The 22,160-nt window shown below is 39.3% G+C and overlaps 1 protein-coding gene across 1 annotated transcript in view; it reads right to left on the minus strand.

Moving 5' to 3' along the window:
* Positions 1–20,852, minus strand: part of slc16a10 (solute carrier family 16 member 10) — a 68,691-nt gene extending 47,839 nt beyond the window's left edge. Inside the window, exon 1 of the mRNA XM_062968988.1 lies at positions 20,155–20,852. Coding sequence (XP_062825058.1) covers positions 20,155–20,623 — 469 coding nt within the window. The 5' untranslated portion in view covers positions 20,624–20,852. The remainder of the gene's footprint in view (positions 1–20,154) is intronic.
* Between the last annotated feature and the right edge of the window lie 1,308 nt (positions 20,853–22,160).

Below are 22,160 nucleotides of genomic sequence, written 5' to 3' on the forward strand. Positions count from 1 at the left end.
GTCAGACATGACTGGACTTAACGTCAGGTGAAAACCTTTACCTTTTAACCTATATAATATATCATACAATACTTGAATTGTTCTTTTATATCTACTGTTAATTTATATCTACTATTATGTTAACATTTGTCCATCTACATTTCTTCACCACTGTGTATCCCCGCTCCCACCCCGAGCCACTTCTTATGTATTGTCTAACCAAAATCTCATTTCTTCCTGAGGCAGTAGCCCTCCATCCCTTTTTTGGAGTCCTTCCTCAATAATTTTCCCCCATACATCCTCAAAATCATTTTTCCCATATCTCTCTTTTAACTTTTAATTTGCATGTTAGCTTATTATTTATTGCCAATTTCCATACTTCCTTATACCATTCTTCAATCTGAACATTTATTACTTTTCTCCAATTCCTTGCTATAAGCAGTCTTGCTATTGTCAATAAATTTGTTATTGCTTCTTTTTCTTTTTTTATCCATCTTATTGTTATTATAAATTGATAATAATGCAATACTAGGACTTATTTCCAATTTGATAGTCATTATATCATCTATCTCTTTAAATACTTTATGCCAAAATTTCCTTACATATTTACAATGGCACCACATATGTATATATGTTCCCACTTCCTGACAGCCTCTCCAGCAATTTTTTGGATGGTTTTTATTAATATTTGACATTTTTAATGGCGATAAATACCATTTCCAAATTATCTTATAATAATTTTGACTCTTATTGATAAATTTTTCAAATGCCTTTCTTTCTACAGTTGTGACCATTCCATTTCATTTATTTTCATCTAACTCCTCCCATATTTCCTTAAGAGTGATATTTTTTCTCTCTCCTTTTATTCCACACAATATCCTATAGATTCTACCAGTTACACCTTTCAATTTTTTATAATCATTTGTATCCCTTCCATTTTGTATTATTTGTTCAAATTGGTTAGGTTCCTTCTCCTCTTTATTATTTTTTGCCCAATTCTTATACCATTGCTCTAGCTGAACACCATAGAACCATGTCAATTTTATTTCCCCAAGTTCCTCCATTATCTTTTCCTTCTTCATTCCAATCTTAGTCCAGCCTCCTATTTTGTCTAGGTTTTTTCCCCTTAATACTTTATCCATTATATATTTTAAATTTTTTGGGAACTTCCTTTCCATTATAACTGGAATTATTCTTGAACCCTCCAGTATAAACTTTTTCTTATATTTAATCCATATGTCTAATACATTCTTTAACATTGCATTTCTAACTTCCCTAATTTCTTTTCTTGTAAAATCCTTTAAAAATATGTTCCATATTTCTTCCTCTACTTTTTTGTAATCAATTTTTTAACCATTCTATATCGTTCTTGTTTATCATTCCTTCAATAACCAGTCTTAATCTATTGGCTTCATAATAGGTAAAGGTAAAAGGGTTTTACCTAATCCTCCTTTTTGCGGTCTGTACCATAATTGTTTGTTTATCCTTTTTCTCTTTTGACCATTACAATAATTGTTTATCATTTGCTGTCAATTGTTTAATTCTTTTTCTGTAATTTGGAGTGGTAGCATTCTAAATATAAAATTTATCCTTGGAAATATTTTCATTTTTATTAATGCAATTTTCCCAAACCATGATAACTTTAAATTTTCATATTCTAATAATTGCTTTATAACCTTATCCCTTAACGCTACTGTATTTTCCTCTTCCATTTCTTTTAAATCCTTGGTTATAATTACTCCTAAATATTTTAATTTATTCTTAATCTAATTCCCATCTTGCTCTGTTCTATAAAATCATTTTCTTCTTCTTTTGTATAATTCAATAGCATCATTTCTGATTTATTCCAATTTATTTGTAAACTTGTTGTCCTTCCAAATGTCTCTACTTTTATCCTACCCATTTTATCCACCATATTTTTATGCATAACAATTTATCATCAGCAAATAAGCTTAGTTTTTGTTTTGCCTTTGTTCCTACTCCCTCCAGATTTATATCTTTCCTAATTACATTTGCAAATAGTTCAATCACCATAGTGAACAAAGTTGGTGATAAAGGGTCTTGTTCCCCTTGTCACATCAATTTCTTTAGTCACTCTATCATTAATCGCTACTATTGCCGATTTTTTTGACTAATATTGTTTTATTAATCCTTTTATCCTACTTCCCATTCCAAATTTATTCATAATTTCCCTTAATGTCTGCCATTCCACACAATTAAAAGCTTTGAATATTTCTAATGCTAATATCCCTACTTTTATCTTTTCCCTTTGAGCCCTCCATATTTTATTTATTACTGTCCCTATCAGGTTTGACATTTGTCTTCCTTTTACAAATCACATTGGTCCATTTTTATATATTTATTTATACATACATTTATTTAATCTGTTAGCTATTATAGCTGATAGTATTTTTGTATCCTGATTTACTAACGATATAGGCTTATATGACCCTGGATCCGTTAAATCCTTGTCTGGTTTTGGTATCAATATTATAAGTGACATCCTCCACAATTCCGGAATTTTCTCTGCTTTCATTATTCCATTATACAATTCTAACAACTCTGGTATTAATATTTCACTAAAACTTTTATAATATTCTCTTCCCAGCCATCTATACCTGGAGCCTTACCAGTTTTTAAATTCTTAATAATTCTTCTATTTCCTTCCTCTTAATAGATTGTTCCAATAACTCCTTATCTTTTTCTTCCAGTTTATACTCCCAGTTTTCTTCCACATATTTCCTAATTTCCTCAGTACAACCAGCTTTTGTCTGATATAAGTCACTATAAAACTCCTGAAATATTTTTAATTTTTCTTTCATCGCTCTATTTATAGTATTTTCAATTTTAAAAAGCCAGAAGCAACTTCATGGCAAATAGAATAGAGAAAGTCAGTGCTTGTTTTGATTCTCCCAGGGCAGACTGAGCTCTTGCCTTTTGCCATTCTAATCCAAGAATAAGATGCTTCCTCTTTTTGATTAGAGTTAAGTCACAGTACCCACACTGACCTGTAGATAAGTTGACCAAAGTTTTTTGGATTGGTATTTTGAATATATTGTCTAGACTTATATGTGAGTATATGTATATAATATCACTGAAAGGGAGTAGAGTAGTGGGACGTTAACCATCAAATAGCACATGAGAGGTTTGTAGATCTTTTGTTTCTTAGTTTGTCTCTGTGTGAATGTGTTTGTTTTTTGTTTTTCTGTTATTTTTAATAGTTCCTCAGCTGTAGTTTTTAGTAGATAGCCTGCATCTGTATAGTTTTTATTTTTATAGATTTAACAATTCTTGTGTTTTATTTTATTGATTTCTTCTTGAACAAAACTACGTAAAGACAAAGAAAACTAAAGCCAATTAATCAATAAATATTATTACCCTAATATATTTGCAGTAACTATTCAAATAAAGATGAAGTGTGAGATAACGGGGTTTCCAAATAATTACACATACTTGCTTATTGAATGATTTGAGTATGCATTTACTGTTCCTAGAAAGGTAAGTGCAAATGGAAAATAATCTAGTTGTCTCATAAGGCTGGAAAGGTAACTGACATTTTGCTCTCTCTCATTTTCTCGCTATCTTTGGAATAATTGCAGAGAAGTCATACCACTGTTAGTTTCCTATTTATCCTTACATAATTCCAAGTTTTTGCCAGATGCCACACATTTACCCCAAACTACTTAAAAGTGGTATGCACCTTCTCTGGCTCCATTTAATCTTTGTAACACAACCACAATCACATCCTATGTCGTAACAGCTAAAGTGACAGTGACTGTGAGGAACTGAATCTAAATCTTCTCAGTCCCAGCTCCACATTCTACAAACTACACTATACTGACAGTTTGCATTACTGCCACTTGCAACTTTCTTCTTTTTGAACAATATACACAAGAGTTTTGCAACCAGCTAACAAAAACGTCCTCTACCAATGGGATTAAAATTAGAATGACTCAAATATGGGGGCGCTGATAAGATACTTGTGTATGTTTAAAGAATGGACCCGAGGGGAGATTACCACTAACCCTAATTACCTTAATCAATTGTTCTAGTTCATCTACACACAAAGTATAAAACTTCTCCCACAATTATGAAATCGCTATAAAATAGCATGTTCATTGTATGTTAGAATAACTTCATCACAAAATATTACAGCAATATATATTTAAACTCTCTAAAATGTAATCATTTTACTATAAAATTACAGTGCTGTCTCTTTTATATTTATTTATTTTATTTATTTATTATTCAAACTTATATGCCGCCACTCCCCTAGGGCTCGGGGCGGCTTACAAGAACAGGCTAAAATCTAACAATTTAAAAACATCTTTAAAAACATCTTAAAAACATCCTAAAAGCACCTTTTAAAACATCAATAACAGAACTCAAAAGCTTTTGCATAGTGCTAAGACAATCATTTTATTAAGGTTATCATCTAAAGCTAATACTTTTAACAGTTTGACAAACTTCACTGTGCTTGCCATTTATGATTGCTTTGGACAGGTAGCAAGTCAGAAGGTCACTGTTAAAACTAACAGACCTTAAAATAGCAACTACTACAAAGCTTAGATTACAAAAACTGCATTTCCAAATTCTAGGGCAAAACATAATTTGCATCAACCTTCCTACAGAACACTGATTACATATGACATTCTATTATCCTGACACATAGATATGAATAAAATATTTAAGATTACATAATTTAATAGTCTTCTGGCAGCTGTTAAAAACTCAATAGCAAATTCTTAAACACTTAAAACAAACACCATATTTTATATATTAACAAATATGTTTTTGTGCTTCTTCACACAAAATATGAAATACAGGATGCAACCCCCTTCATCTCAGTAAAAAAAATAAACAAATAAGCACATAAGCATCCAGGGTTTTGCTTTCAAATAACTTTCTAATAACTGTAAATATAAAATTTAGCCAGCATGTCAATTTATGTAATCGGAGATACTGGAGATATTCACACATTAAGTTTTAATCAGGACAGGTCTTAATCCTGGTGTTTGAAAAGTGTAATCACTGAATAGTCTTAAAGCAGTCTCTTACAAAACTGCACACCTAACACTACTTATATTTAACCCAAGAAACCTGTTATAAGTACTAAAGACTTATAGTTCTATATTCATTTTCAAAAAAAAGAAAGATTTTACAACACTCCTGCTGCAATTTGTATTCCTCTCATCATTACACTAACTATAAAACTTGCATTGTAAAACTGTACAGCTTCACACTATAATTAATCACTCAATAAGGTTTAATCAAAGATCACAGAAATGAATTGTCACAAATCAGAGTAATAGCATGACAACATTTATGAGTACTAGATGTTGTCATATTTACAAATTAAAGCTCAATAGCTTAATTAAGAACCTTCTGAACTTCTTAAAATCAAAATGTAATGTGCCTTTGAATATCAGCTCCAAAGCTTGAAATCAACATTTTATTTCTAAAAGAACCAATAAGAGGAAACACATACAGTTGCCCCTTGGTATCCGCTTCAGTTTGGGTCTAGGACCACTAAGACCAACACCATTCCATAGATATTAAGACTACAAATACTCAAGTCCCATTATATACTATGCCATAGTAAAATGGTGGAGCCCCCGATGGCATAGTGAGTTAAATCCTTGTGCCAGCAGGACTGCTGACTTGAAGGTTGAGTTGCTGACCCGAAGGTTGCCGGTTCGAATCCAACCCAAGGACAGTGCGGATGAGCTCCCTCTATCAGCTCCAGACCCATGGGACGTGAGAGAAGCCTCCGAAAAGGATGGTAAAAACATCAAAACATCCGAGCATCCCCTGGGCAGCGTCCTTGCAGACGGCCAATTCTCTCACACCAGAAGCGACTTGCAATTTCTCAAGTCGCTTCTGACACACACACACACACAAAGTAAAATGGTGATCCTTGCATAAAAGGGCAAAATAAAAGTTTGCTTTTTGGAAATACAGTAGAGTCTCACGTATCCAACACTCGCTTATCCAACATTCTGGATTATCCAACACATTTTTGTAGTCAATGTTTTCAATATATCGTGATATTTTGGTGCTAAATTCATAAATACAGTAATTACATAGCATTACTGCGTATTGAACTACTTTTTCTGCCAAATTTGTTGTTTAACATGATGTTTTGGTGCTTCATTTGTAAAATCATAACCTAATTTGATGTTTAATAGGCTTTTCCTTAATGCCTCCTTATTATCCACCATATTCGCTTATCCAGCATTCTGCCGGCCCATTTATGTTGGATAAGTGAGACTCTACTGTATATATATATAGAGGGAGGAGAGGATAGTTTCATTCAGTTTACCCTTTTCTTTTCTGAGCACTGAGTCATCCTGCTACTAATATAATTTAGCCATCATCAAGCCAGAAGATTAACATAGGCAGCTCGCTTGTCCTCTTCCTCTCAGATATACATACAACCTTTGAGTTTAAGGCTGCAATCCCATATCCAATTTTCTTTTACCAGACTGAAATTAATATGGCTCACTTTTTAATAAATAGATTTGTATTGTAAATCACATAAATTATACCATGTTGCTCTGAATGTTCAAAACTGATCTTTCTTCTCTACCCTTTCTCTCTACTCTCCATTTTCAGCCTAGAATTTCTTACCTATTAGAGCCAAATTACACATTACAGTAAATCAACCATTTAATTTGTGCACTTTTTTACTTCAAATAGCTGGCACTGGGGGATGGAATCAGAATTGGGATTACAGCAAAGGGAATTACTTTTATTTACTGTAACTGCAGTGGCAACTTATTTCCCTTTCCTTAAAGCAAACTGGGAGGAAAGGTTTTTATACATAGTATACAGTGAAAGGTATACAGTCAATTATAAAATATTAAATACCACATTTAATATAAGATATGGTTTGAATTTTGGATTTTAAACCCAAGACCGTGCTTTTTCTATGGTATGCAGCTGTTAACAACAATCATACGACAATTTAAAGGCTAATAGATATATTGTAGCATAAAGTTTCTGGATTCAGCTTCAGATGCATGGAATTCATAAAGCCTTATGCAAATATCTTTTGAATCTTTAATGTACTGTACTATCTTTACTGGAACAAACCATAACAAAGTAACTAGAAACAGCATGTATTAAAACCACGATAAAACCAGCAGAAACCTTAAAACAGTTACTGTGAGCACTCTATACATACTTTTCAAGTCCAATATTAAACTGTGTTTAAGACAAATTTATTTATTTATGTATTTTATATTCTGCTTTTCTCCAAGCATGGAATTTGAGGTGGCATATAACAATTTAAAAACGCAACACAAATAAATAAATTCTTAGTACAAAAGTTAAAATACAACTAAATTACTATTTTTTAAAACTATGAAAAGACACTTAAGATATAATAAAATAAAAACTGAACACTTCCTTAAATAAAAACCAGGAGAGGTAGCCAACAGGACTACGCAGCGAAAGGAGTGCTATAATTTGGGAGCACCCACCAAGAAGGTTCTCCCTCTTGTTCTCACCAAATGCGACCCAGATGGTGGTGGAACCAAGAGAAAGCCTTCCTCTGCAGTTCTTGGAACATGAGCAGGCTCGTTAAGGAGATACAAAATGTTACGTTTTACTTTCAAATAGTCTAGACCAAATGTCTAACTACTGCCCTGCAATTTAGCACAATCTGCATATCTTTTTAAGGAACTCAGATAAATATGTATAATTTCTTTCAAAAATATGAGAATTTGGACAACCTATTAAGATTTGCAGACCATTTCTTGCCCCTCATGCCTCACTACATGCTGCTCTGGAATACTCAACCCTTTGGGAGGCAAAGGGATTGCCACTGCAAGTTACTGGGGATGCACAGACCACCACAGGTGGGGCTTCAACCCTAGCATTGCTCAACAGCTATAAGAACAAAAATAGAAGACTTCAAGCACTTTAATTAGACTTCAGAATACAGAGCAATCCAACAGTTCTGGAAACCTTTAGGACTTTCATAAGAATGCAGTACACTTGCAGCCCAAGTCAGAGCAATTATCCAAAGATTACTGCTTATTAATTCATTTATACTCTTCAGTGAGCAAAAATAATGGGGATTAAGTTGCCTTCACCTTTTGTGAAGTTCATGCTCAGTTTCAACCAGACGCTTGCAGTCATCATAATTAATTATAACAGGAAGACATACTAATTGGATTAAGTGATACACAAACCTATTTTTTTTCCAGTTGGAAGCAGATGTTTTCCACCAATGCACTTTTTCAAAGTAATCAAATAAAAGTACTGTAAGTTGAAATAAATGCGTTCCTTCACTGTTCTTTGGGCACAATGTAGTCAATTACCAAAGCAAACGACAGATACCATTGTCAAGCACTGGAGGAAAGTGGGAAAGTCACATCATGTTCAAATTTTCAACCACAAACTGAGGGGTCAAATTCAAAAGGATATTATACAGCAGTGTATTAACAGTGTAATCCTATAAATTTCTAGTCCAGTTCCACTGAGCTTAATGCTTCCCATACTGTCAGAAAAGCATTGCAGTCAGAAACCAAAATTGGCTAATGGTGAAGACAATTTTAGGTATTTCCCCTGATCAGAACAAAATTATCATCCTTAAAAATCATTAGAAATCATTTACCACAATTTACAACTATCTTTAAATATGTTAAAGTTTAACTAAATAATCTAACTTTAACTAAATATAGAGATTCACAAACATGTATTAAGAAAAGAAAATGCAGTTTCTATTGTCAGTGACTCTTTCTTCAGAAACCAAGGGGGGAAAATCACAAGATTGCTAAGGAGATTGTGGGTGGGTTTTGGGACTGGGGGAGATGAGCTTTAAATGTAATTTTAATTATATGTATTGTATTTTAATATCTGTGACACAAATATTTAATTGTTTTTTAATTTTTGCATCTGCCTTCTTTTAATTTCTTATTGTTGCATCATATTATTGTTAGCCACCTTTCCCTGTGGGGAGAAAGGCTGGATTAAAAAAAAGAAGTTAATAAATAAATAAATATAAAATGTTCAAGAGCAATTGGAGCACTGCAGTAACAAACTGGTTTTTTGTTTGTTTCTTTACTACATTTACCAAACTAACATTACATGGCACCTTTTTTTCTTCTTATAATACTCAATAATATTCTTCTGGTAATACATAAATTAGCAGTTCTGTGTCACTTTAAGAAACATGTACTGCTTCAAATTTGTAATTCATTTTTTTCTTTTTACAGAAGGATACTTAATTCCTGACACAATTAGAAAGAAGCTCCTTTGCTTCAGATACATCTAATGCACAGAAGCACAACATCTGTCTACTAAATTAAATTCCTTTCTACATACTGTGAGTTTCCTGGAAGTCCCAGTCCTCAGCAGGATACTTTTTACAGTTGTTAAAATTTGTTTTGATACAACAGAGAACCACCTCCCAATGCTAACAAAACAAGATTTGTTAGAGCTGATTATTCATTTTCTGTTATCATCCAAAAGAAACACACTGTTTATTCCAATAGGGAGCAAATTTGAAGGACTGCATATGTTCAGACTGGGATGTTACAGTACCACGACTTTATGAAAATACCAACACTAATTGAAAACAGCTGTTCACAATAGCAATAACTTTGTATTACATAATTTTGAAAAAATAATCATATGTGGCATTCTGATTTGCATTTAATTTAATCTATTTAAAATCAAAATGCATCAATAATTTTGTGCGAGTACGCTGCATGTAACCAGTTAAATAAATGCTAACAGTTTTGAAACTAGCAGATGTACAGAAACTTAAATGTATTCAGCATCTTTTCAGTTGTGTCTTCTCTTTGGAACTAACCCTAATGTCCTCTTAATTAACTGCCTAACAAAAATCTGACAAAATAGCACTCATCTAATTTAGTCATATGAAAATCCATGTCACTTTCCTTAATACTCAACCATTTGAAGTCAGATTAGGGCTGCATTCACACTTTAGAATTAATGCAATTTGACACCACTTCAACTGCCATCACTCAAAGCTATGGAATCATGGAAATTGTAGTTTGGTGAGACACAAGCACTTGTGAGCAGAAAAGGCTAAACACAGATTTCAGCTACCAAGTCAATGGCTCTGTGTGTGTGTGTATATATGCCTTGAAGTCACCCGTTGAAACCTATTAATTTCATAGAATTTTCTGGGATGATAAGAAATAATCAGAGATAGTTATGCCAGTTCCTTCCTCTGAAATGTAGTCTACAGCACCAGGCATTCACTATCAGTCTCCCATCAAAGTACTAACCAGGGTTGACCCTACTTAGCTTCCAAGACAGGCATGATCTGACACCTTTAGGTTATTTAGGCAGTGTCAACGGTTAGTTTTGGCCAAATTGTTTCCTGCTTTGCCTTGGTTTGTACGTGAAACAGGAAGAAGACAGTAGGTGTTACTTGTGAGGGTAAGTAACAACTTCATCCAGTCATAAAAACATAGAAAAAACACTTACAGTCCAGAATTCTGTTCCCACAGTGGACAATCAAATGTCTATTGAAAAAGAACAGGAATGCAACATAAGCCTCCTGTTCCTCTTCCCCAAAAACTGATACAGTATTTAAAGATATACCATATCTATTATGTGAGGCATATGTTCATGACGATTAGTAATCATCAATAGCTTTATTCTTCATAAGTTTGTCTAGTTATTTTTAAAGATGTCACTAATTAAATATTGAGATGATGAATTCCAAAGGTGAACTAACTGCTGTGTATAGCACTTACTATTATATGCACTCTGTGCAACTTCACTTGTTATTGTCATGAACCTTTGAGTCAACCAATTTATAGCAACCTTATCAGAAGGTTTTCTTAACAAGATTTGTTCAGCAGATATTTTTCATTGCATACCACTTGGAATGACAAGAGTGTGACTTGTCCAACATCATCCAGTGCTTTCCATAGCTTAGCAGTAATTTGAATTGTGATCTCATGTCCCAGTTCAGCATTCAAACTATTACACTATATTAGTCAATGTTCAGTTTTTAAGAATGAATCCTCAGTTCAGATATCTTCCAGTATACTTTCTCTACATGAAGCATCTTTCTATATATTGTTATATATAGTTTATTTGCTTTTCCCCCCCTTAAGCTGAAAGCCTTAGAAAGTCTTTCCATGCAGAAGTTGCTTAAGCTGATTGATCATTTTGGTTGTTCATTTTCCACCTTCTCCAGTTCTGATTTTCTTTTTGAAATGCAATTAACTAGCATTGTAGAATATATTCCAAGTGTGGTTGCAACATAAATTTGTTGTAAAGTGTTATGTTCTTTTCTTAATAATTTAACATAGGATTTCTGTCTTCCCAGTGGCCTTTATCAGATTATCTACCATGACCTCTCAGTCACTAACAGCTGAGATCTGATTGGCATATTTGTAAAGCTAGGAATGTTTTTTTTGCCCTTGCTTCCATCACTAATTTATATTAAACCACATGTACCATTTTAATAGTCATACTTTCAATTCTAGAGCTCTTTACTATCATCACTTTTAATTCTAATTATCTTAAATAATTTGTCACCCATAAACGTGCCAAACTATTTGGTTATCCCTGTCTTTAGAGCATTTAAGTACAAATCTGAAAATACTGCTCACAATACAGATCTTTAAAATCAGGGCATTAAAAGCAGGGCAAATTCCTACACTTTGGTCATTTCCTTTATCAGCCACTGATCTAAAAGGGGATATCTCTTATCCCATGACTTCTAAGGAATCTCTAGGAATTGGAATTGCCAAAAAGCTTTTAGAAATCTATGCAATTTCTTTCAAACCACTTCTATTTACATGTGTGTTGTCATTCTCAAAAAACTTTAAAAGTGACATAGTACTTAATTTTGGAATGCTATACCAATTCTTCTTTAGCAGGATTTGCCCTTCTATATGACTGGTGAATTTATAAATAAATCTTAAACTTCTCATTTAAAACTAAATGCCACTCACTTAACTCGGACTTAATTTGAACATTAAATTAAAATGCTATATAAATTATAAACCTCTTACAACAGCTAGAGATGCTGCAAGTTATATACCAAGTTTTGTATTCAACAAATTAACGTTCCATTGCTGCAGACCAGTGTTCCAAAAAATTCAATCTATTTCTGTTGACTTTTCTTTCTTCCAGGAAAAAAAATAGTAGCTAGATTTGTAATCAAGTCAGAAAGCAGGGAACATGATATGTATTGTTAAATGTATACTTAAGTACAGGCATCTATTAACTCTATTTTTCTAAATGCACATTCCAATCCACATCTTGTCAATACTTTCAATGCACATCAGTCTGCATAATAATTTTTTCCGGGTGGGGGGGAATTCATGTGCTGGCCTTGCATAGAATATGAAATAACATGATTTCTGCAGGTGAAAGCAAAAGAACAAGTTTAGAATACTGAAAGAGGTAACTGAAAAACAGGTAATTTCAGCTGCTCACTAACCTCTACCATTTCTGAGGCTCAGGACTGACTTCTTGCTCATTAAAATGCTCAGTGGGAATGTTAAATCTTGCTGTAATCTCCAGCCAATGAGTACAGGTCACAGTACAGATTTTCCTCATAGAAAAAGATATGGAGATAATAAAGCCACTCTGACCACAGTGCAGGCTATAGGAGTAATCCTGCTGCCAGCACAAGGATTGAATATTTATTTATTTATTTTTACAAGCATTTATATCCCGCCCTTCTCACCCCCAAGGGGGGACTCAGGGCAGCCTTACAATTAGCAATCATTAGATGCTGGATAACAACAGAGTATAAAACATAATATATAAAAACAGTTACAATTGAAACAAATAACATTAATTAAAACATCCATATAAATATACATTCAGAATACACTACATGGGATTTTTCTCTTAGGGAAAGCCCAGTACACCTCTTGGTATCATTGGTGTCCTTTCCATAGGACAAAGTGTATGTATGTGTGGACTAAATGATAATGTAATAGGAGCAATATGTAAGGATTGATGTGACATGCAGTAGCTGCTACTCCTTTAATCTATTTATTTTCTGCACACATGTCATTACTTTTATACATCTATCACATTTCCTCTCCTTTTTCCATGTGCCAATGTAAAAACAAGAACTCCTCTGCTTAGAAGGCAGCAGGCTCTACAAGTTGTCCAATAAATGGCATGGATTTGGTAGTTCTTCATGGTGTTACTATGATACAAGCACGAGGCAAAAATTCTAACAGGCCTACATTGTCACCAAAGCCATCCATCTGATCACAAACCACATACTGTCCATGGACAACACCACGAAATTCACAGATCTCTGGCATGAGTTTGATTCAAAGCTGGTACTTTGTTGTTTTAGTATAATGCAAAAATGTATCTAAAGCACAGATTATCATACTTGATTCAAATAAACTCTGTGATAGATTAACCAGGGCACACAACAAGAAGAAACCTCCAAGAAAAAAAGGAAACATTACCATCAAAAGACAGATAATTAACAATGCCAAAAAGCAGCATCACACGCATCACATCACATATCTAGCCCTACAAATTACTACTATGACATAAAAACATGGATCCTAAATTTTCTTACACTGAATGTCAGCAAACCACCATCAAAGCAGGTCTGCACCTATGAAGAACAAAAACTGAAGGCTTCAAATGGTGGCATCATTCTGCAAAGGCAGATGGGAGGTACAGGTCCTCATGAGCCACCTGGTGTTCTACATAGAAAGCCCCCATTCAAAACTACAATCAAATTAAAGATCTAATCTTTGACCACAGACTGCATCACAACAACCATGATCCCTATATTCAGCAGTGCTGTCATGATACAAAAACGGGAATCTGAGGTATGCAGACTCTGTACATTTTACAAGGGATGCAACTCATTTCACTTGTCCACAGCTTTGCAGCCCATGGTTGTGCTGGGACATGTAGTTAATTGTTTCTGTGCCTTTGTGTTGTTTCCTACTTCTAGCAATCCTCAGGCTAACCAATCAGAGGGCCTTCTTGGCAAGATCTGTTCAGAAGGAATGATGGGTTGACTATCCTTTCCTCTGTAACTTCCCTCACTTGAAACAAAACCTTGCTACAGGGATTGCACTATGTAACAAATTTTAAAAATGTTCCTATTTAATTGTGTGGTACTGACTTTGAAAGTAGTTGTTATACTCCGGAAACTTCATTTTTGTGGCTGCCACAAACTATGTTGAATTGATTGAGATTCTATGAGATATTGAAAAACTATAGCATGTTTTTATGATAGAACCAATTAGGAAATAACATTTATAACCCAGGAATAAAAATCATGAACAAAATCTAGCTATCAGTATTAAAAGACTCTAAAATCAGGACAGTAAATGAAGAACAACACTCTGAAAACAGGGGAATTCCAGACATGAAATCATCAGGGCCAACTAACACCTCCCAACAAAGGATTCCCTCAGGCAGGAAACAGCCAGACTTTGAATCAGCAAGGCCATTAAATGATTATCAAAGTGATCAACTGCAGCATTCACACTTGCCTCCAAAAGACAAGAGTTCTTTCTCCCAACCTGGACTTTCCACAGGCTTCACACCTCTGAGGATGCCTGCCATGTGAGAGAAATGTCAAGAGAGAATGCTTCTGGAACATGGCTATACAGCCCAGAAAACTCATAGCAACCCAACAAAAATCATCCACAGCAGTTTCCTTCACAGTGGTGCTTTCCAGATGTTCCAGACTATAACTCTCCTTGTAGGAGGTTGAGGAAAGATGCTCTGCACACTCCTTCTACCTGTGAGATATATTGAAAGGGATGACACAAATGCCCACTGGCAGCCCCCCTCGATGGATTGTCACCTTGTCGTGGTGAGGGGGCTTGTGTGTTCCAATGAACCTGAGAGCACAACCACTGGTGTCATGCACACCCAAGAGGGGCCACAGGGGAGGATCCAGACCAAGCACAATCCGAAGACCCAAAGACCTCAATGGCGGAGCAGGCGGAGGATAACATGGTACATGTTACAACTGCTGTGAAGGTGGAAGAAAGCTGCAACAGACTGATAAGCCACTCTCGTTGTGTTAACCACACCACTGCTGGGACCTCACTCTGTGAAGACTGTGTGTTGACCGGCTGTACACCGACTTCCACACATTAAAAAAAATCACGCAAAAGCATCTTCCAAGAAAAATAAAAACAAACCAGCAAAAGTCCCACGGCAATCAGCGAGGGGCGACAGGGGCAGGACTGTGAAATCTGGAAGCCCCTAGTCACAGACTGGCACATGGGCGGTGGATATGGACTCAGCCATTCTACCTCAAGGTCCGAGGCAGTTGAGTAGTCCGGCAGCTGTATCCATGACTGACCAGCCCTTTTTAGGATCCGCTCTGCTCACCCCACACGAGGAAGGGGCTAGAAAAGGTGCCCTAAACATAGTCTGCCTCTCTTATCCCTGACTGGACTGCCGCATCCAGAGGGATCACCACTCTGCGGCCAAAAAATTAAAATGAACTTTGGAACATGGAATGTACGGACACTGTTGGATAACACTGACAGCGAACGCCCTGAACGCAGGACTGCTATCATTGCAAGGGAGCTGGAACACTTTAACATCGACATAGCAGCCCTTTAGGAGACCTGGAGAGCAGGACAGGGACAGCTGAAGGAAGAAAAAGTAGGCTACACCTTCTTCTGGAAGGGACTGCCTGAAGTAGAGCGAAGAATACACGGAGTTGGCTTTGCTATCAGAAATGACCTGATGAAGCACCTGACTGAAACACCCACTGGCATCAACGAATGACCCTCAACCCTCCGAATTAACCTTGCCAAAAACCAATAGGCAACCATCATATGTGCCTATACACCAACACTAGATGCTGATGAAGACATCAAGGAAAATTTTTATTGTCAGCTGGACACCATCCTATCGGAGATACCTAAGGAGGACAAAATCATCCTCCTGGGGGACTTTAATGCAAGAGTTAGATGGGACTCCGACCTGTGGCCAGGGATCATAGGAAAAGATAGGGTCAGAAACAGCAACTCGAATGGCATCTTGCTTCTCACCAAATGCGGACAGCACAACCTTATCATCACCAACACGCTCTTCCACCAGAAAAACAAACTCAAGACATCATGGAAGCACCCTCGGTCAAAGCATTGGCACCTCTTGGACTATGTAATTACACGTGCCAGAGACGGCCGCAATGTGCTTCTCACAAGAGCCATGACAGGTGCTGATGACTGCTGGACAGACCACAGGTTAATCCAATCCACGATGGCTATCAAGATCGTCCCCAAACGCAGACTCCAAGGAAGAAAAACAAGGTGTAAAATGAACACCCAAGCCCTTCAGGAGCTTGCAGCGCTGCCTAGTTTGGAAGAAGTCAGCAATGCCATCAGCCAACAAAATACAACAAAGCCAGCGGACCTGATGGGATCCCTGCTGAAATCTTCAAAGAGGGTGGACCTGAGCTGAAACAACAACTCCACCAGCTCATTGGAAAAGTGTGGGTGACCGAGAAAATCCCAGCAGACTTCAAGGATGCCACCATCATCACCCTTTTCAAGAAAGGAGATAAAACAGACTGTGGGAACTATCGCGGTATCTCCCTTCTAACCTCCGCTGGGGAAATCCTCGCAAGAATCCTTGCAAACCGCCTTCTCCCTATCTCAGAAGACACCCTTGCAGATTCTCAGAACGGCTTCCGTCCCTCCAGAGGAACATTGGACATGATCTTCACTGCACGATAGCTCCAAGAAAAATGCAGGGAATAAAACCAACCTCTGTACATGGCATTCATTGACCTTGCAAAGGCATTCGGCACAGTGAATCACAGCACTCTCTGGACCATCCTCCAAAAAATCGGGTGCCCTGACAAATTTGTGAACATCCTTCGGCTCCTCCATGATGACATGATGGCAACAGTCTTGGACAGCAATGGCTCCCAAAGTAACCCATTTAAGGAGGAATCAGGTGTCAAGCAGGGATGTGTTATTGCCCCTACCTTATTTTCCATCTTAATCGCTATGATACTTCACCTTGTTGATGGGAGGATTCCCACCGGTGTGGAAATCATCTATTGGACAGATGGCAAGCTATTTAACCTCAGCAGACTGAGAGCCAAAACCAAGGTCACCACAACATCTGTTATAGAACTCCAATATACTGATGACAACGTAGTCTGTGCGCACTCAGAAGAAGACCTACAAGCCACTCTAAACACCTTCGCAGAAGAATACGAGAAGCTCGGGCTCTCACTGAACATCGAGAAAACCAAAGTGCTCTTCCAACAGGCACCAGCTAATCCCTCTGCAAAGCCAGGAATACAACTTAATGGTGTAACATTAGAAAATGTTGACCATTTCCGCTACCTTGGCAGCCACCTCTCCACTAAAGTCAACATCGACACCAAAATACAACACCACCTGAGCTCTGCGAGTGCAGCATTTTTCCGTATGAAGCAGAGAGTGTTTGATGACCGGGACATCCGTAGAGATACCAAGGTGCTTGTTTACAAAGCCATTGTTCTCCCAACCCTGCTCTACGCCTGCAAAACATGGACGGTCTACAGACGTCACACTCAACTCCTAGAGTGTTTCCATCTGCATTGCCTCAGAAAAATCCTGCAAATTTATTGGGAAGACAGGCGGACAAATGTCAGCGTGCTTGAGGAAGCAAAGACCACCAGCACTGAAGTGATGCTCCTACGCCATCAACTCCGCTGGACTGGCTACGTTGTCTGAATGCCCGATCACTGTCTCCCAAAGCAGTTACTCTACTCTGAACTCAAGAATGGGAAACGTAATGTTGGTGAGCAGGAAAATAGATTTAAAAATGGGCTTAAAGCCAATCTTAAAAATTGTGGCATAGACACTGAGAACTGGGAAGCCCTGGCCCTTGAGAACTCTAATTGGAGGTCAGCTGTGACCAGCAGTGCTGCAGAGTTCGAAGAGGCACAAATGGAGGGCTTAAAGGAGAAACATGCCAAGAGGAAGGCCCGTCAAGCCAACCCTGACCGTGACCGCCTTCCACCCGGAAACCGATGTCCTCACTGTGGTAGAACATGCAGATCAATAATAGGTCTCTTCAGCCACCTACGGACACACCCCCAAGACAACAGAAATGGAAGACAATCGTCCTCGAACTACGAGGGATCACCTAAGCCAATCGCCTAAGCCACTGGCAGCTCTCCAAACAGCACCACAGCCACTTGGACCTGCCGAGACTGGAGTATTCTCATCCTTTGCTTTTTAGCACATCTCCTCTATTGCGTCCTGAGAATTACAGCACCTTTGATACCACTTTAACTGCCATAGCTACATCCTTTGGAATATTGGGATGTGCAGTCCACTGTGGTAGTTGAGCTCTCTTAATGGAGAAGCCTAAATGTCTCACAAACCTATGAATCAATGTGGTTTGATGCCACTTTAAACACCTTGGTTCAATGTTTATGGAATCGTGTTTTAAGTTTTAGTTTTAAGAGCTCTTTATAGCAGGCATTGCCCTCCTCCAAGTGTTTTGGATTTCTCCCACAATTCCTAACAGCCTACCGGCTGTATTGCTATAAATTTTCCAGGCTGTAGGGCCATGTTTCAGGATCATTCTCTCCTGACGTTTCTCCCACATCTATGGTAGTCATTTTCAGATGTTGTGAGGTGTTGGAAACTAGGCAAGTGAGGTTTATATATCTGTGGAATGTCGAGGGTGGGAGAAAGAACTCTTATCTGCCTGAGGCAAGTGTGAATGTTGCAAATTAGCCATCTTGATCGGGCTTGAATGGCCTTTCAGCTTCAAAGCTGTTAGGAATGGTGGGAGTTGAAGTCCAAAACCCGTGGAGGAAGGGCAAAATTTGCTCATGCCTGGCCCGAAGGCATTCTTTTGAGCCAGCCGAGGAGGAAGGCTTGCTTCCTTTGACCCCCTCTAGCCCAGTTGTTCTCAAGCTGTGCCCCCCCAGATGTTTTGGCATTCAACTCCCAGAAATCCTAACAGCTGGTAAACTTTTCGAAGGCTTTCATGGCCAGAATCACTGGGTTGTGCATTTTCCAGGCTGTAAGGCTATGTTCCAGATGCATTCTGATGTTTTGCCCACATCTATGGCAGATCCTGATGTTTTGCCCACATCTATGGCAGCCATCCTCAGAGGTTGTGAAGTATATTGGAAAACTATGCAAGGGAAGTTTATATATCTGTGGAAGATCCAGGGTGGGAGAAAGAACTCATATGTTGGATGCAAGTGTGAATGTTGTAATCAGTCACCTTGATTAGTATTAATGGTCTTCCAAGCTTCATTCTTGCCTGGGGGAATCCTTTGTTCTGAGGTGGTAGCTGCCCCTGATTGATTGATTTATGTATGTAATTCCTGTTTTCAGAGTGTTGTTCTTTATTTACTGTTCTGATGTTCTGTTCTGAGTTCTTTTAATACTGGTAGCCAGATTTTGTTCATTTTCATCATTTCCTCCTTTCTGTTGAAAATGTCCACATGCTTGTGGATTTCAATGGCTTCTCTGTGTAGTCTGACATGATAGTTGTCAGAGTGGTCCAGCATTTCTGTGTTCTCAAAGAATATGCTGTGCCCATGTTGGCCACTTTTTTTTCGTGTCAGGAGCAACCTGAGTTGCTTCTGGAGTGAGAGAATTGGCTGTCTGCAAGGACGTTGCCCAGGGGACGCCTGGATGTTTTGATGTTTTTACCATCGTTGTGGGAGGGTTCTCTCATGTCCCCGCATGGTGCTGGAGCTGATAGAGGGAGCTCATCCGCGCTCTCCCCGGGTGGGATTCGAACCTGGCAGCCTTCAGGTCAGCAACCCAACCTTCAATCCACAAGGCTTTTATCCCCTAGGTCACCGAGGGCTCCGTTGGCCACCTTGATTAAGCTTGAATGGCCTTTCAGCTTCAAAGCTACTGTCTGTTAGGAATGGTGGGAGTTGAAGTCCAACCCCCCCCCCCCGGGAAGGCCAAAGTTTGCCCATGCCAGGCTCTAAGGCATTCTTTGGAGCCAGCTGAGGAGGCAGGCTGGCTTCCTTTGCCTCCCTCTTGCCTAGTTATTATCAACCTGTGGATCCTCAGATGTTTTGGCATTCAACTCCCAGAAATCTTACTAGCTGGTAAACTTTCTGGGATTTGTAGGCCAAAACACCTGGGGACCCACAGGTTAAGAACCATTGCTCTAGCTGAAACCCACTCTGCCACCATCCAAGCCCTCCCGACAGATGGCCTTCCTTCTCACCTGCCCTGAAGAGGAGCTCCTTGTCGTTGGGGTCCCCGAATTCCTTGAGCATGGACTTGAAGAGGATCCCGCAGGAGTTCTGGATGCCGAAGACGGTCCCGTTGCACCACATGGAGGCCAGCATGACCACCCAGCCCCAGCCGCCCTCGGGGGGCTCGAAAGCCTCGGGTTCCTCTTGGCCTGGAACGGGCCCCGGAGCCGGAGGAGGAGGAAGAGGAAGCGGCGGCTGCAAGAGCTCCCCCTTCTCCTTCTCCTCCTCCAGTTTCTTCTCCTCCTCCTCCTCCTTCTCTCCCTCAGAAGCAGCGCTCTCCTCAGCCTCCAAGGCAGCTCCTATTCCATTGGCGGGCGGGTGCCATTCCCCGTTCTCCGGCTTGCCTTCTTCGTCGAGGACCGGTAAAGGCGCAGTTGTGGCGGCGGAGGAGGAGGAGGAGGCGTCCCCGGCTCCCAGCTCCTCACTGACGGGAGACATGTCCACCGAAGAAGCCTCTTCTTCTTCTCTCCTTTCTTTGAGCTCCACTCTTACAATTTCATATCTCTGTATCTCTATAAGAGAAACCCTGCCCCTGCGGTATAGCCTTACGCGTGCGCACACCCCGGCCCCTGAGGCTGACTAATTCGCCCCCGGCTTCTCCAGGTCATTTTTAAAGGACCCGTTCATCTCTCTCTCTTTTTTTTTTTTCCTCCTTCCTCGCGCACAGGGGGCGTGGCCTGGACTCCCACCCCCCTCATGTCCACCTCCAGGCAACTTTATCCTGAGGTTTCCATTGGCCAGGAGGAGGTAAGGCCCCCGCCCCTTCTTAAAAAGGGGAGGGGGGCGGAGGAGGAGGAGAATGGAGGCGGGGCTTAGAAGCCAAAGCCTCCTCTCGCGTGCCACAGGGAAGGGATGAGGAAACTCGGACTCAGAGCGGGCAACGGCTCTCCTGGTCTCGCGGAGGGAGGGGGCAGCGCGCGCTCGCTCTCTCACTCTCTCGCGCACGTGGCGGGCGGAAGCGGCCGAAGTTTAAAAGGTTAACGACCACCCGAAGGCAGCAATTGGTGGAGGAAGGGGAGGCGGGAAAATATGGCTGCGCTTTCTCTCTCCCCCCCACCCCACTTTTGAAATAATAGGGGAGCATAAGTATCTCTTCCTCCACCCCCATTGTGACTAAGGCATTTTAGACAAGAGGGATCCTCTCACCTTTGCAGGAGTCTACCGTATACCACGCAGCTGTGGACATAGGTAAATGTAAAGGTTTTCCCATGATATTAAATCTAGTCGTGTCCAACTCTGGGGATTGGTGCTCATCTCCATTTCTAAGTCGAAGAGCCGGCGATGTCCGTAGACACTTCATAGAATCATAGAGTTGGAAGAGACCTCACCGGCCATCCAGTCCAACTCCCGGCCCAGAAGCAGGAAATCGGATTCAAATCACCCCAGACAAATGGCCATCCAGCTTCTTCTTAAAAGCCTCCAAAGACGGAGCCTCCACCACACTCCTGGGCAGAGAGTTCCACTACCAAACAACTCTCACAGTGATGATGTTCTTCCTGATGTTCAGGTGGAATCTCCTTCCCAGAGTTTGAAGCCGGCCTCCAGGGCAGAAAACAAGCTTGCTCCCTCCTCCCTATGACTTCCCCTCACATATTTATACATGGCTATCATGTCACCTCTCAGCCTTCACTTCTGCAGACTAAACATACCCAATTCTTTCAGCTGCTCCTTGTAGGGAGCAGCAGTTCTCCAGACCCTTTTAGTCACCCTCCTCTGCACACCTTCCAGCTTGTCAACATCTCCCTTCAATTGTGGTGCCCAGAATTGGATTCCAGGTTTGGTCTGACCAAGGCAGAATAGAGGAGCATGACTTCCCTGAATCTAGACACTATACTCCTATTTATGCAAGCCAAAGTCCCATTGGCTTTTTTTGCTGCTGCATCACATTGTTGGCTCAAGTTTAACTTGTTGTCCATGAGGACTCCAAGATCCTTTTACGTGTACTGCTTTTGAGCCAAGCGTCCCCGATTCTGTA

This window comes from Anolis carolinensis, chromosome 1, assembly GCF_035594765.1.
Source record: "Anolis carolinensis isolate JA03-04 chromosome 1, rAnoCar3.1.pri, whole genome shotgun sequence".
Classification (NCBI taxonomy): Eukaryota; Metazoa; Chordata; class Lepidosauria; order Squamata; family Dactyloidae; genus Anolis; species Anolis carolinensis.